The sequence below is a fragment of the Scyliorhinus torazame genome, chromosome 8 (genome assembly GCF_047496885.1).
Source record: "Scyliorhinus torazame isolate Kashiwa2021f chromosome 8, sScyTor2.1, whole genome shotgun sequence".
Taxonomy (NCBI): domain Eukaryota; kingdom Metazoa; phylum Chordata; class Chondrichthyes; order Carcharhiniformes; family Scyliorhinidae; genus Scyliorhinus; species Scyliorhinus torazame.
Window position 1 is genome coordinate 250,255,182 of NC_092714.1, and position 16,105 is coordinate 250,271,286.

The 16,105-nt window shown below is 46.7% G+C and overlaps 1 protein-coding gene across 1 annotated transcript in view; it reads left to right on the top strand.

Moving 5' to 3' along the window:
- Positions 1–16,105, top strand: part of lama5 (laminin, alpha 5) — a 377,969-nt gene that overhangs the window by 260,611 nt on the left and 101,253 nt on the right. Inside the window, exons 36-44 of the mRNA XM_072515083.1 lie at positions 4,338–4,482; positions 5,621–5,761; positions 6,824–6,985; positions 8,330–8,434; positions 8,617–8,700; positions 9,339–9,569; positions 11,151–11,264; positions 15,179–15,306; positions 15,574–15,654. Coding sequence (XP_072371184.1) covers positions 4,338–4,482; positions 5,621–5,761; positions 6,824–6,985; positions 8,330–8,434; positions 8,617–8,700; positions 9,339–9,569; positions 11,151–11,264; positions 15,179–15,306; positions 15,574–15,654 — 1,191 coding nt within the window. The remainder of the gene's footprint in view (positions 1–4,337; positions 4,483–5,620; positions 5,762–6,823; positions 6,986–8,329; positions 8,435–8,616; positions 8,701–9,338; positions 9,570–11,150; positions 11,265–15,178; positions 15,307–15,573; positions 15,655–16,105) is intronic.

Consider the following 16,105-nt stretch of genomic DNA (forward strand, 5'->3'; position numbering starts at 1 on the left):
CAGATGAGAACACTTTCACTTTATTATGAGGGATGCGTATTCCTGAGATACTGAGTGACTGTTTAAATGGTACAGAGGTAAAGATGTGAACACTTTCACTTTATTATGAGGGATGTACATTTCTGAGATACTGAGTGACTGCTTAAAGGGTATAGAAGTACAGATGCGAACACTTTCACTTTATATGACGTCTGGCGCAAATCCGGATTTTTGGCCCGACGTGCTATTCTGCTGCCTGTCACAAATCCCGTTTCTACCAGGTGCACCCAGAGAAGCCTGACCATATATGTGATGTCAAAAGGCTAATGATAGTGTGACAAATAGTTAACAATGCAATGTTTTATAGTCAGGAAGCATTTGCAGATGTAAAGCTTATAGCACATTATAGTTTTCCACTATTTGCAGCTTTTAAAATGAAAATCTAATTTGCTAAGGTTGTCAGAGTCAGTGAGTCATCTGCATGGATATCTTGTGAGCATTACACAGTGCTATGATTATGCCTCAATCTGAGCCAATATTATCTGTGTGTAAACTGAGATTAGTGCAGTGTCTGTTGATAAGGTACCAGGACAGATTATTAGTTAGAGATCAGTCAGCCAGCTCACAGACAGTCAACATGTTTCTTTTGATCAAAATCATTATTTTCATCATACCATAGGAATTTGGTTGTGACAGAAAGCTCTTTTTACAGGTTTATAGATAAATGTCTGTTTTAATTCAATCGTCTGTTCTTATTGTATTCACATGATGCTTTATCTTTTGACATCATAGCTTGGCAACAAGTGCTGGTGAACATCAGGGAACCACTCCTCCAGACTCTCTGCCTGTAAATGATTTAACTAAGACACAGCAGGACATTTAATGTTATCGCTTTTCTCTGCAAAATCATAAAGCTACTCACTTGGAATGATTTTGCCATTTTGCTACACAATCAAATGTAAGGGGCGGGATTCTCCGTTTCTGAGACTAAGGGCGGGATTCTCCGCTTGCCGGCGCCGATATCATAATTGGCGATCGGGCGGAGAATCCCTTTCACATCTGAATCGGGGGCGGCGCCTGTTTTTGGATGCTCCGCCCCCTCCAAGATGGCATAGTCGGGGATTATGCCATCGGGACGGCCTCGGGAGGTCACCTGAAGGTGCTCCCCCGATACCCAGCCCCCGACGGTGTGGATCACTTGTGCTCTCAGTTTTCGTCAACCTTGCGTGGCAGCAGTGGGCTATGTCCACCGCCGCCATATTTGGGGGGGGGGGGGGGGGGGGAGCTGTGCCACTGGCTGGGGGGCTTCAGCGAGGGCTGTGGGGACTGATGGGGGGTGCTCCGGGGCTTGCGAGGGTGGGTCCAGGGCACAGTATCTGGCAGGATGGGTCCACGCGCGGCCGGCGCCATGTTGTATGGCGCAACCGCTGCAGGTCGTCGCCATGCACATGTGTGATCACGGACTCGCCCATTCTTGGCGCAGGAGCCGGGAGTTTTAACCGGCGCCGCTGCTAGCCCCTCACCGGTCTTGGAATTGGTGAGGGTTCGGCGCCAATTTTGGAGTCGTAAAACGCCGACGTCGGCACTTAGCCGCAAAATCGGAGAATCCAGCCCTTTCAGTGTTGTCGCCAAGGCAGAATTCATGGACTTTGATGACATCAAAACTGGCGCCACACCTGGACCGATTCTGTTACTGTGGAGGGGCTAGCACCGGCGCACGTGGAACACAATCGATTTCGATGAAAAACGGTGCAGGGATCGATGGGTCTGTGATTAACACTCGGGAGGCTGACAAGCTGCAGCCGTACATACACATTACCATCGCCACACACACCATCCCAGCCAACAAGATGGCACTGGTTATGCTGGAGCACGCCGATACAGCTGATGGATCAGCTGGGGCCAGAGGGCACCCTGGGGAATGTCCTGGGGGAACTCCTATACAACCCGTGGCACTAAGTTCACACTGGGCTATTTTTAGCATTTGAAATGGGAAAAGACATGTTAATATTTTGGAAAGAAACACAGGGCAGGTTCTTCAATTTACTGTCTGGCAAAGCCCCTCGAGGGCAACAATCATTGAGAATTACACATCTATAAGAGAGCACGGCTATCCATTTAGCCTTGCCAGTTGCGGCAATGGTGTTCAGCGCTCGTCCACCCCGACCACACAGCCCATCTCCTGGTCACCGACCCACCCCCCGGCCCTGGCAGAAGCCACCCCCCCCCGGCCAGCGGCACATCTGTCACCAACCTATGGCGATGTTGGACTCTTTCCGAACCCCCCTCTCTCCCTCAGCAGCCACAACGCGGTTTCACCATTTTTAAAAGCACAAGTGAACTCGGCCCATCGGAGACGGAGAATCGCGGACGCGCCGGAGAATACCGGGTCAGGCCCCTAACGATGTGCAAATGGTGTTTACTGTACATGCGTTGCATTGACTCATGTCATGAGAATTGCGATTTGCCATCAAATCGGCACCCACCGCAATTCTGCCATCAGAACTGATTTCCCCGCCCAATCGAGTTTCCCGATTTCCACGACGGCCAATGGAGAATCCCGCCCATGAAATTCCCAACTTTATTTGAAATGCTGCAAAGAAGCAGAAAATTCTCCACACCCGCCCACCTCAAAACAACCCAGTTACCCACCCACCTGAGGTAAATGACTAATCTCAGTTAATAGAAGACACTGCTTTTCTCTCTGCGCTTTAAAGAGATGCTAATTGCAATGATTCCCACCAGAGTAACGCTCAAAGGAAACATTTATTTTAATATTAGTTTTTATTTTAAAATCATTCCTGGGGTGTGGATGCTGCTGGCGAGGCAACATTTATTACCCATCCAACATTTATTGCCCTTAATAAGGCTAGTGAGCCACCTTATTGAATACATGAGTGTGGCTTATAGGCAATTTTGGAGTTTAATTAAGAGTCTCTTATGAATCAGGAGAAACAAATCGGCCAGGTCAGGTAAGTCGTTTTCTTTCCTACAGGACATTGGTGAACCAGCGCCTATACTTCCTCAGGAAACTAAGGAAATTCGGCATGTCCACATTGACTCTTACCAACTTTTACAGATGCACCATAGAAAGCATCCTATCGGGCTGCATCACAGCCTGGTATGGCAACTGCTCGGCCCAGGATCACAAGAAACTTCAGAGAGTCGTGAACACCGCCCAGTCCATCACACGAACCTGCCTCCCATCCATTGACTCCATCCCACTGCCTGGGGAAAGCGGGCAGCATAATCAAAGATCCCTCCCACCCGGCTTACTCACTCTTCCAACTTCTTCCGTCGGGCAGGAGATACAGAAGTCTGAGAACACGCACGAACAGACTCAAAAACAGCCTCTTCCCCACTGTCACCAGACTCCTAAATGACCCTCTTATGGACTAACCTCATTAACACTACACCCTGTATTATTCACCCGATGCCAGTGCTTATGCAGTTACAATGTGTATGTTGTGTTGCCCTATTATGTATTTTCTTTTATTCCCTTTTCTTCCCATGTACTTAATGATCTGTTGAGCTGCTCACAGAAAAATACTTTTCACTGTACCTCGGTACACGTGACAATAAACAAATCCAATCCAATCCAACCATTTGAGTTTATAAGACAATCCAATAGTTTCATAGTTATTGCTACCGATGCTATGGATTTGGTTCTTTAGTTCAGTTTTCTGGCTTACTAATCGACTACCATAACCACTGGGCTACAGCGTCCATAGAATCCCTACAGTGCACAAGGAGGGCATTCAGCCCATCGAGTCTGCACTGACCCTCTGAAAGAACATCCAACCTAGGCTCACTCCCCCATCCTAACCCCATAACTGCGCTCATTGATCAAGGCCAATCCACCTAACTTGCACATCTTTGGACACTAAAAGGACAATTTAACATGGCCAATCCACCTAACTTGCACATCTTTGGACACTAAAGGACAATTTAGCATGGCCAATCCACCTAACTTGCACATCTTTGGACACTAAAGGACAATTTAGCATGGCCAATCCACCTAACCTGCACATGTTTGGACTGTGGGAAGAAATTGGAGCAACCGGAGGGAATCCACGCAGACATGTGGAGGACTTGCTAACTCCACACAGACAGTGACCCAAGGCCGGAATTGAACCCGGGTCCCTGACGCTGTGAGGCAGCGGTGCAAACACTGTGCCACCGTGCCGCCCTAACTAGAACTCCAATGCTCTGGACTCTTGCTTGCTTTGAGTGGGACTCTGTTTGAGAGTGCAGGATTCACTCTGTTACTTGAAGTTCTAAGCTTTAAATCCTGGGTGAGAGCATTGTGATGGGCCAAATCCTCTCCTTGTTAACACCTAACCTGATTCTTTGTTTAGATGCAAACCTAATGTCACTGGACGTCAGTGTGATCGCTGTGCCCCTGGATACTACCACTACCCTGATTGTATGCCATGTGATTGTAATGGGGATGGAACAGAAGGCAGCATCTGTGACTCTGTCACTGGGCGATGTCATTGCAAGGTCAGTCCTATCAAAGCAGAGCAACATGAGGTAAACAAATGACTTTACAATGGATAAACTGAAGCAAAGCGACCATTTTAAAACATCGCGATCAGGTTAGTTATGATGTCCTCTCAAACATCTTCAAGCCTGCTTCATGGAGACACTGAAAATTTTAATGAACCGGTGGCCTATTTTCTGAAGTAAGTTGGAAAGGCATCAAATCTAAAAAAATAAATTAAAATCTGCCTATTGGGCTTTCCACGTGGTCTGTACAGATACTAAATATGGATTTCTGTGGCTGGAGCTGCAGCCAGGATTGGACTTTTCCACTCATTTTCTGTAGGTTGCAAAACGAAAGACACATCGAGCAGAATTTCAGTGGGCGAGCGCACTTATCACGTCCTCACAGATGGAAAACCACGTCTGCTTTGAATGTAAATTACTGAATATACACTGTATCATATATCTTGATAGGTCTGATTGCCTCGCGGGGGAAAGCTGACTGAGGGCTCCAAACCATCAGATGTACATCCATCGACACATTTTGCTTCAGCATGCAGTTCACCATCTATAACCTGTCAAACTCGCAAGTTTCATCGGACTAGATTCCTTTGAATGCGCAACCGCTGCTGACTATTTAATCAAAAATATACAAGGGGTTACAGCGAGGGGGAAATGTGTAACTGTTTGACTAAGGATACTGATGTGATGTTTGACCTTGAGATTTGTTTTAAATTGATAACATCACCGTATCTAAGTTCATGCAGAGGTGATACTACAGTTTCCGTCAGGCACACGTGGCAACAATAGAGGGATTAAAAACATGTCTCGTTACGAACGTGGAAACATATAACAGAAGCGGGCAAGGATTGACCCATCAGTCGTGGTTCATCTGGAAAGTCCTACAAAGCAGCAATGATTCAGCACAATATATACACTCCCCACCCCATCTAGGGGAGGTGAGAAAGCAGATTTAAAACCAAGCCAATTGGGGGGAATAAAAACCAGAAATTTCCACAATGCTTCCTTGAAGTGATCAGAACAAGTCCGGGGGACCACTCTGGGCTGGGTAATATGACAGGCCTCTCTGACTAAAAGTTAGGACAAGGTGGGCGCCCTTGGATCTTTTTAACTTTTGCTGAACTTCTGCATTCAGGAAAATGTGGAAGGCCCTCAGTGCGACACCTGCCGCCTGGGAACGTTCTACTTGGATCCAGCCAATCCGAAAGGTTGTACCAGCTGCTTCTGCTTTGGGGCTACCGATCGCTGCCGAATCTCTGATAAGAGAAGAACTGCGGTGAGTTGCACATTGCCAACACGGTGTCAAATTCTCCTCCAACAGCTCCACTGTTGAAAGCAATGAGTTTTGGTTTAATCCCTTCGCATTGACATGTCATGATAGAAGAAAATGGAATAATTATAGACATTCGCCTGAAACCTGATTTTTATTTAAAGGACTTCCCTAGAAAAGATTTTCCGGTGCTCATATTTGCAACACGGCCTAAAGACCCAAATTCCTGTTGTGTAAAGCTCTGGGGTGGGATTCTCCGCCCCGCCACTTTTCAGCCTCAACACGCCGGCGGGATTCTCCGTTACGCCAGCCAGTCGATGGGGTTTCCCATTGTGGGGCAGCCCCAGGCCTTCGGGAAACCCCCGGGCACCGGCGAAATGGAGAATCCCGCCCCTGGTGTTGGGCACACCCTGTCCCTCTATTTCTAATTGTCTAATTTTATTCATAGGAAGATAAAGCACTGAAGGAGCCCATTTGGCCCATTGAGCCTGCGCCAGCTCTTTGGAACAGTCATCTCATTAATCCCGTTTCCCTGATCTTTCCTCACAGACGTGTATTTTTTTTTTCCTTCAAATATTTATCCAGCTCTTGTTTGAATGGTATTGTTGAATTTTCTTCCACCAGCCTTTCGAGCGGCACATTCGAGATTAGAAAAACTCACTAAGATTTTTTTTAAATGGTTTCCTCACGCAGCCTCTGGTTCTTTTTCCAATCAACTTAAATCTGTGTCCTCTGGTTGCCAATCTTTCTGCCACAGCGTGCGTTTGAAGGTGCCTTTGGGTTACTGTCTCTAAAAGAAGACGGTAATTTGTTCTTGTGGTGTGAGGTATATGAATCATTGAGGAGAGCCGAGTCCCGAACTAAATGTAGGCTCACACACTGTATCCAATCTAATCTCTGTACACGTTTGTAACAGTGGAAGAACAACAGGTTTTCTTTGTAACAAAATCTAGAGGCAATTCAGTCGAAAGTAAATGTCCTACTCAGAACACAAGCATGTTTTCGAGCAATGAATCTGAAAGTTTGCAGATTGAACAACCTTTCATCCTGTGCCATTTTCAATTTCAGTTTGTTGTTCTAAGTGGCTGGAAATTGGTGGGCGGAGACCGTCAGGAATTGCCAGTCACCCTCAAAGCTGAGGAGAGAGAGGTTGAAGTCGATCTTCGTTATGTGACCGAAGTCTACCAGGAGCTGTACTGGCAGGCACCATCTCCCTACCTTGGAGACCAGGTACATCAAGGCACATTCGCGCCCACGAGCATGGATGCCCTCTTTACAGACCAGGGTTTACAAAACTGTTCCCCAGACTGGTATAACCTTTCCGTTGTGGGTTTGAAGGAAAAATAATTTAAACAGGGGCTGTGCTTGTTCTGCTCAAGCTCTTCCTTACTGTGAAGATGTTGCTGAAGAATTGATTACTCAGATCCTGCAATGCACCAGCAGCTTTGAAAACCAAGCTGTCAAGTGGCTGCATAGCTTTATCAGAAGATCTCAACCAGTGCTACTGTTCTGAAACCTTGGCCCAGAAATTGATTCAGAGAATGCCAGCCCCAAAACCTGAAAGATATGAGGGCAACTCGAGATTGATCCTCTTGCATCATTAGCGAATGACTGACTTGCTTTGAGCGCCAGTCCTGCCTCAAGTTCTCTGGTCATGAAGTAGGCGTCAGTAGAACAATAGGGACACCAGCACCCAGCTACTGTGGGTCCTGCAATGTGGTGCAGATCAGGAGGGGTTGAGTAATGGCTAACGGTGGTCTTACTTCAAGATAGTATGTGTCTTGAAGGGGAAGGTGGTGAGGTTTCCACGCACCTCCAACCCTTGTGCTTCTCGGTGGTAGAGGTCACAGGTTTGAAAGACACTGTCAAAGGAGCCTTGGTGAGTTGTTGCTGTAAGCTTGGCAAAACTAGCTTCAACATGTGTAGAAGGAGGCTGTTCAGAACATCGAGTCTGAAAGAGGAGCACCCTACCTAGGTCGAGATCAGAAAAACTCACTAAGATCCCTATTCCCGTAACCCCAGTTAACCTGCACACTGATTTGACACTAGGGGGCAATTTAACGTGGTCAGTCCACCTAACCTGCACATCTTTGGACTGTGGGTGGAAACTGGAGCACCTGGAGGAAACCCACGCAGGCACGGGGAGAAGGTGCAAACTCCACACAGACAGTCGCTCAAGGCTGGAATCGAACACGGCCCCCTGGCACTGTGAGGTAGCTTATCACTGTGCCATCATGCCGCCCGTACATACATGGCACACTTGTGTGTTCAGCCACGATCGTATGTTGGAAAGGACTCTGAGGTAACCATAATGCTCTTTATTGGCATAGGGAATGGGCCCGGTGCCAGTTTCTGAAATGCATCCTAGACCATTTGAGGTGCTCCAGCCAGTATTGCCAGTAGTACGTTCGTGGCTTAGAATGGAAGGGGACACGCAGCGTGCTATATTGAATTGTTTAGTGACTGTTTTCTTGCAGCATCCCAGTTTCTGTTTACAAACCCATTTTTCACAGTGTTCAATGTTTCATCTGTTAAATCTCCACTATTAATTGACACAAACATTTCTCCTTCAAGATTTCATCGTATGGCGGGCACTTAATTTACCAGCTTCAATCTCAAGTTCAACGCGGAGACATCCTCTCGTTGCCAGTTGAAGCTCGCCCTGACGTCATTTTGAAGGTAAGCTGAATGGGAGGACGCGGCCCAGGTCTCTCCGCGAGCAACGTTGGAGGTTGTAGGCCGCCGTCTCTGCAGATTTCGAAGTGTGCTTTATTCTGAATCATGTGCCCACCTATCACTGGTAAGCAGTTTCTTTTTGCAGTGAGTGTTTTAATACTTGACCATTCCTCCTTATTCACCAGGGAAACCAAATGACCATCATGTACATAGTAAAGGACTATCCTGCACCTGGACAACTGCACATGAATCGGCTTCAATTGGTGGAGGTTTGAACTCAATTATGCCTTATTTGCTTTTCATAATTAATACTCAGATAAAGTGGTATCAAAGCCCACCACCCCCGCAGCCAGTTTACCCCCTTAGAGGAGGCAACTCATCATAGGCCACTCGCAATGTATTCCAGTCCCATCGAAGTCAATGGCAATTTGCATGGCTCACCCGCCTCACCACCGGAGAACCAGTGGTACGGGTCAACTTCGGCAAAACCGGAAGATCCTGCTGGCGGGAAGGGCTGGAAGTTCCCATCAGGAGAGCAAATTGTAATGGGTTTGCTTTGTACAGTGATCCCGAAATTCAGAGATGGAGCCCCTCTGCCCCAAAGTGAAGTGGAGCATTCCTGGAAGAAGGGGATCTCACTCCATTTCAGACAGGAATCAGACCACTGTAAATTTGTACAGCGTAACTGTGCACTTTGAGGATTCTTCACGGTTTATGGAAGAGAGGAGCGGTAGTACACAATGCAGCTCCTGGGCTGCATTCATCAATCAAGGATTGCTTAAGTACAGAGAAAAGAATTGACTCAGAAATAACAGCAGCTTCACAATCCAGTGATTCGACTCTGTTTCCTGTAACTCTAGTTCAGACTCACCGGCTAATATGTAGAATGTGGCTTCTTTTCGCACAGAGTAACTTCAGGCATGTGCAAACACATAATCCTGTATCCAGAGAGGAAATGATGATGGTGTTGGCCAACCTGGATGGGCTACAAATTCGAGCTCTTCATTCCCAATTGGCCGAGCATGTCGCACTGAGGAATGTGATACTTGAACAAGCTTCTGACGCTGGCGAGGGAATTGCAGCCAGCAATGTGGAAATCTGTCTCTGTCCAGCTAATTATGTGGGAGATTCCTGTCAGGTATACCAGATTTGTCCCTTTGGCTTCTCTTTAGTGAAATGTTGATTCCTTGCTCATGGCTGCATTGCTCATTAACATGTATTAACCTTTTTTAAAAATTGCAGTTATCGATGGTAAACTTGGGTTGTGTAGCCGGACTCTACAAATCTGGAACAAATTTTAGTTTTTTCAATCATGTAGTTCATCTGGAGGATTGTGAACCCGATTATAGTACAGAGAACGTGTCGAACTGCATCAGCCAGAGAGGGAAACATTCCGTGCATTGCAAAATGTTTTCTTCCAAATGTATAATTGATTGCGATCTTGCCAAGGATGCATTTGCAGGGCTCTGGGGGAAGAGCAGCGGAGTGGGAATAATTGAAAAGTTATTTCAAAGAGCTGCCATGAGCATGACGGACAGAGGTCACCTTCTGTGATGTAAGATTCTTAGCAGTTTGTGCTGTGCACCCAACTTTACAGACTTGTGTCCTTGAGCAAGATAGCAGCTTTGTTCCATATATTGGGCTAACAAATGACCAATGATGTGGATTTGATAATTAATGAATAAGCTGCTCAAAGTCTCTTGAAGTTTATTACCATGATCAGTATTATTTTGTTTCTGAATCCTCATCGATTGGATCCTGGCTCTTTTGCCATTTCATTTAAATATCTTATGGATAAGTACCTATGAGATTCATCGTAAAAGAGCTGAATTTGAGGTATTTGGAATTTTAGTGTGAACCCCATTAGTTTTTTCAAAAGTTTTTTTGAAAACAATACCTTGGAAGAGCAGAGGCCAGCTTTATGATTACTGAGTGAGGGATATCAGTTCTGAAGAATGGAACAATTGTCCACCTTTGGCACCTAAGATGATTTGATAAATGTTCACACTGAGTCACAGAGTTTGCACTGTGATGTGGCAGTCAGTGAGTCTGGTGTAATATTTATCTATTCATTTTCCTGGACAAATCATCCTGTCAGGGTCATCAATCCCAACTAGATGGAGCTCCACACCCAACCAACAAATTGGAAAATCCACCCTGATTTGCCAGCATCAAGTAAGTCCCATAGAGCCAATGTCAAAGCGCCAAGTAAAGCTTCCTGTACTTGCCCGCAAAACCAGAACAAGCGCAGTGTTTCTGGTTACCATCCTTGACAGATTTTATGCCAATCACAAAGTAGGGGCTGCCTTGCACTGAACTGATTTTCAGCTGCAAAATATGCCACAGAGTAGGCCGTTCAGCCCCTCGAGTCTGCCCTATCATTCAGTGAGGACATGAGCTGGTTTGTACCTTAGCTCCAATTATCTGCCTTGATTCCATACCCCTGATATCTTATTCAGCAAGAAATGATGCACAAGATTCTGACAAATGGATGAGGAACATTTCATCTCAGCGAATTGGATGGAAGAGATCGAATGCTGTCTTTAACTTGTTTACAGGAGTGTGGCTGACATTGAAACTTGAATGCATAAAATGGCTGATTTATCGTTGTGGTTCAGGTGTATGATTATGTTATATTCTGTGCAAAACTTGGAAGAACGAATTATTTGAAAACCTAGATTTTTTTCTCCCCCCCCCTTCTTAAAATCTTATTCGACAGGACTGTTCACCAGGCTATTACCGAGATACAAAGGGGCTTTTCCTGGGTAAATGTGTACCGTGTAACTGCAATGGCCGTTCTGACCAGTGCCTTGATGGATCTGGAGTATGTGTAGTGAGTATCCTGTTTATTATTTTGCAAATGTACAAAATTACGTTGAACCAGGGATGTGGCTCTTAAAATGAAATACAAAGAGAAAATGTTGGAGATGCTCAGCAGCTCGGGGCCCATCTGTGGAGAGAGAAATGGGACAATGGGGGGGCATCATCCTAATTCAGTCCTACTGATGGGAAAATTCCTGCAGCCAAGAAACAAATTGATTGCCTGTGCCACAGAGGCGGGCAGCCAATTTGCATATTTACTACTCCAATTATGAATGATTTTAAAGGCCACGCCAACATTTTGCCAGGGACTGAGCAACCCCCTGTCACATAAGGAGGCCACCATCGGAGCCAGAGGCTCCATTCAATGGCAAACCCGCTCCTGCTCATAAACCCTGGAACTGTAGCAATGTAACTGCCAGGTGCTTTCCTCCTTCCTGATGGTCCTACGTCTTTTAGCCCTCCTTATATCCCCCCACTGGGGTTGGGGGCGGGGGATCGGCAACTGCGAATGGGGGCACCCACGCCCTCTCCCACACACTTCAGCACCTGCCTTTGATTGTGCTGGACAGCCTCCAATTCGCCCAGACTTGGAGGGCAAGTGCAGAGGTAACCAATTAGGAGGCCGGGTCTGGAAAAATAGCCCATTGGCCTGGCTCCTTCCAAGTGTGGGCCCAGGAGGTCCTTTTTGTTTCGATGTCAGAGCCTCAAATCCCACAAGGGAAGTCCTGCAATCTTTCATCTGATCTAGGAAAAGTTAAAGATGTAGCAAATTTTTAGCAAGCAAAGAGATGCAAAACTAATGTTAAGAATGTATTTGATAAGGTGGAGAGTTGGAGTGATTAAATGACAAAAGGGCTGATTGCACAAGCCAAAAACGGATGGAAATGGGACAATAAGCAAACACAAAATGGGCCTAGAGGAGGTGTAAATGGCAGCAATAGAGCCATTACCAGCAACTGCTGCCTGAAAAAATGAATAGTGATCATAATCTGAAATTGTTGAACCATGCCGCATGTGCGAGGTTGTAAAGTGAAGGAATGATTATTACAAATTGAGAGCTGCTATATATTCCTGTCATGAGACATACCCAAAACGTATTAATGATTTATGAAGATGAAATCGAATGAATGATATGCTAGACAACATTTTAAAACTGTGATGGACACTAGGGATGAAATTCTCCACCTCACAACGCCACAAACGCAAACTGTGATCGGGCGGAGAATCAGGCATTGGGCCAAAATTGAGGTCCACGCCCAGGTGCCAATTTCTGAAAAAAATCAACCTATTTCTCCTTTCCGTCATGACATTTCTCTTCACCCTCATAAAATGGTACTCTAAACAGCTTTTGTCCTTGAACCTCAAACTCGTTTCTCAAACTTCCCACGTTACCTATGTTGTCTGGTCTATTTATTACAAAATATTCACTCATACCCAGTGGAACAGATTTTGACCAAAAGGCAATGGGCGCGATTCTCCACCCCCACGCCAAAGTGGCCGCGCCGTCGTGAACGCCGTCAAGGTTCACGATGGCGCGGAACGGCCCCGGTCGCGACCGATTCAGGCCCTGACAATGGGCCAGTATCGGGGCCGCGTCATCTGCCCGCGCGAGGCCTTGTCGCCCGCGTAAAAGCGGCGCCGATTAGACGACGCGGCCGGCGCCGCATAACGGACGTCATCTGCGCATGCGCGGGCTGGCCGGCGCCAACCCGCGCATGCGTGGTTGCCGTCCTGTCCACATCCGCCCGAAAGAAGATGGGGACGGATCTTGCGGGGCGGCGGAAGGAAGGAGGTCCTCCTTCAGAGAGGACGGCCCGACGATCGGTGGGCACCGATCGCGGGCCATCCCACATTTAAGGTACCCCCTGGTGCAGGATCCCCCCTCGCCCCCCCCACAGGCCGCCCCCCCAGTGTTCACGCACCGCCCACGACTTTAGCGACCAGGTGTGGACGGCGCTGGGGGGAACCCACCGTTTTGGCCTGGCCGCTCGGCCCATCCGGGCCTGAGAATCGCGGGGGTGCCGGAGAATCGCCATTTTGGGTATCTCCGGCGATTCTCCGGCCTGCGGCCCGCAAAACTCGACTGGCCCGTTCCCGCCGCTCGGGAGAATCGCGGGAGGGCGTCGGACCGGCGGCCCCGGAAATTTCGGCGGCCCAGGCAATTCTCCCAACCGGCGTGGGAGTGGAGAATCGCGCCCGATGTCTTTGGGGGAGGTTTCTTCCCTCACTTCCGCTGCAGAAGAATGATCTTGAGCAGGATCCTGTAGTTCCAATCCCATTCCAGAATCCACTTCTTGCTCAAGTTTTTCAGGCCACGTGATGTCTCTGGCAATCGGCAGGGCGCAGTCATCGGACAAGTCACCAAAACGTTTGGTGGATGCTGTTGTTGAGGATGAATGAGCTGAGTTGCTCAATACTTCAACCTTTTAAAGTAAAGTGCCAAACCGTATTTCTGCCTAGCTTCGTCCTCCTGTCTCGCCTGCAATTTTTTTTGTGTTTTGTGACTGCCAGATTCATCGTGTCTCTTCATATTGATTGCAACGATCAGGCTTCTTTGCCCTTCTCAGCCCTGGCCTAGGGGGTTGAGCGTCGCCCTGCTGCTCCCATTGACGGGCGTCGGCCAGCATCGCCTCCTCGGTCCTCACATTAGGGTGTAAGCCTGCAAAGCCTTTAGTAAGGTCGGTGACCCTCACTTTTGCCTCAGGCTGCTGGGCCGAATGTCAGAAACCTGGCTGCTGCTCCACGCAAGGAAAGTTTAGAAACTTCACACCAGACAATCAGGAGATTCATCCAAACTGCTCTCAAGTCTCCACTGTGTTATTCTCTTGCTTTACTTTACCCGGATGGCTTTGATGCGTAGTGTTGATCAAAGAACAACAAGCTTTGTTAACAAACAAAATTACTTTATTGAACACTACTAACTGGATTCGACACCTATCGCATAGAAACATACAGTTGGTAAATAACATATAAACTACTCTCATCTACATCTAAACTCACTACCACTTTAAACTACTATCTGCCCTCTCTCACTATCCTCCTTCAGTCTGTCTCTAGCTAACTCCTCACTTCATCTGCTACCACCGTCTCTATCATCTGCCCCACAAGGCTTAGCATCATCCCCTATATACTTATGGGACTAGCCCCCTCTAGTGGATGCCTGTATACATTTTGTTAACCCTTGCATTGTCTTCATGTATGATAATAGCACACCCACCACCTCTCAACCCCTGGCACAGTGCTTTACTGCTCTAAAGGGGAGTCCCCCAATCAGAGTAGGATGTTGTCCTGCATTGCCTGCTGATGGACTCGTTGAGACTATCAGAAAATTCAGAGCCATGGACTCTGATGGGTGCTCCCACACCCACCTTTCAGTATGAGCACCCCCAGTGGCCGGGGCCCTGCACTCCAGCGCTGTGCATTTCATTGTAAGTCTGCCTCTGCCAAGTACACATATTGGGACAGCACAGGTGAGGATCCCCTGCAGTAGAGGTCGAGTGTACTTTATCCTTAAATCTGAAAGCTGAACATATCCAAAAACCACACGTTTGAACCTCATCAATCTTTTAGCATGGGATGTTGCCGAAATGAACCTCACGGACTGCACCCCACCTTTAGCGTGGGAAGCCTAGTTGTTTGTCTTATCTTCCGCCCGCTGTATTGAGTCTTTGCTCCAAACACTATCATGGTAACTAAGTTCAACCAAGAAAACGCTGCCCCCTCAGGAATCAAAAGGAATCAGCAACTCTTTGGAAGGACGGGTATGAATGTCACATCCCGTCTGCCAGAGGCTGCTTTCCCGTGTTTCACAAACAGTTTAACCTCGAGTGTGCATTCAGCAAATCAGATTTTTAAGTCATTTCTCCAAGAACACTGAGTGCAAGTTGACGGGCAAAGTTTTAAAATATAGAACTCTTTTTCTAGAACTGCCAGCACCACACTGAAGGAGATGACTGTGAACGCTGTAAGTCTGGCCTCGTTGAAAATGCTACTGTTGGAGCAGCGTCGCTTTGTATTCAATGTCCGTGCCCTCTCACTGTTTCTTCCAACAAGTATGTATTGCCACTTCATTAGACTTGGGGTGGGTAGGGGGTAGCGGGAAAAAAAAATTAATTTTAAGTTAAAAATAGAAATGCTGGATTAGCTCAGCAAGGCTGGCAGCATCTGTGGAGAGAAACGGGATTAACATTTTGGATGTAAATGATCCTTCTACAGAATTCCGTTAAAATGAAGTTGTCCTTGAAGTTTGATGAAGTAATTTTTTAAATAATGTGTGTCACCTTTTTTCTTCCCCCTTGCTCCAACACCTTTTTTTTTAGCTTTGCGAAGGATTGTGTCAACCGTGGAGATCATACACAGTGTCTTTGTAAACCAGGCTATGCTGGCTTAAAGTGTGAAAGGTCAGTGTTGTGTGTGCTAGGGGAAAACGCACTATACCTTATTAAACTGCATGACCTATCAAATAATGGAGAAGGTAACTGTTATGGAGTGTAGTTGATTCGTTTGAACAGAAATTTTAAAATCTACTAAAGTATGGTGCTTATCTTTTATATTCGTAATAGTTGAATAGGAAATCACTTTCTGGCTGCAGTACTTTCTTTTGAGTAATAGACAGGGTAGCCAATTTCAACAGTAGGTGCAAAATGTGTAGCAGCAGAACTACATATTTTCTATAGTTTGTTGCATAAGGCTTTTAATTCCAGATTTTTCAAAATTGAATTCAAATTTTGAATTTGAGAGGTTCAATCTTATCAAATGGGGGAGCAGGGGTAATAGGCCATTGGTTGGCCTATTTCTTACGTTCTTTTAAAATATTCTGATGTTTAAAAATATTCCGAAGTCTGCTGGATG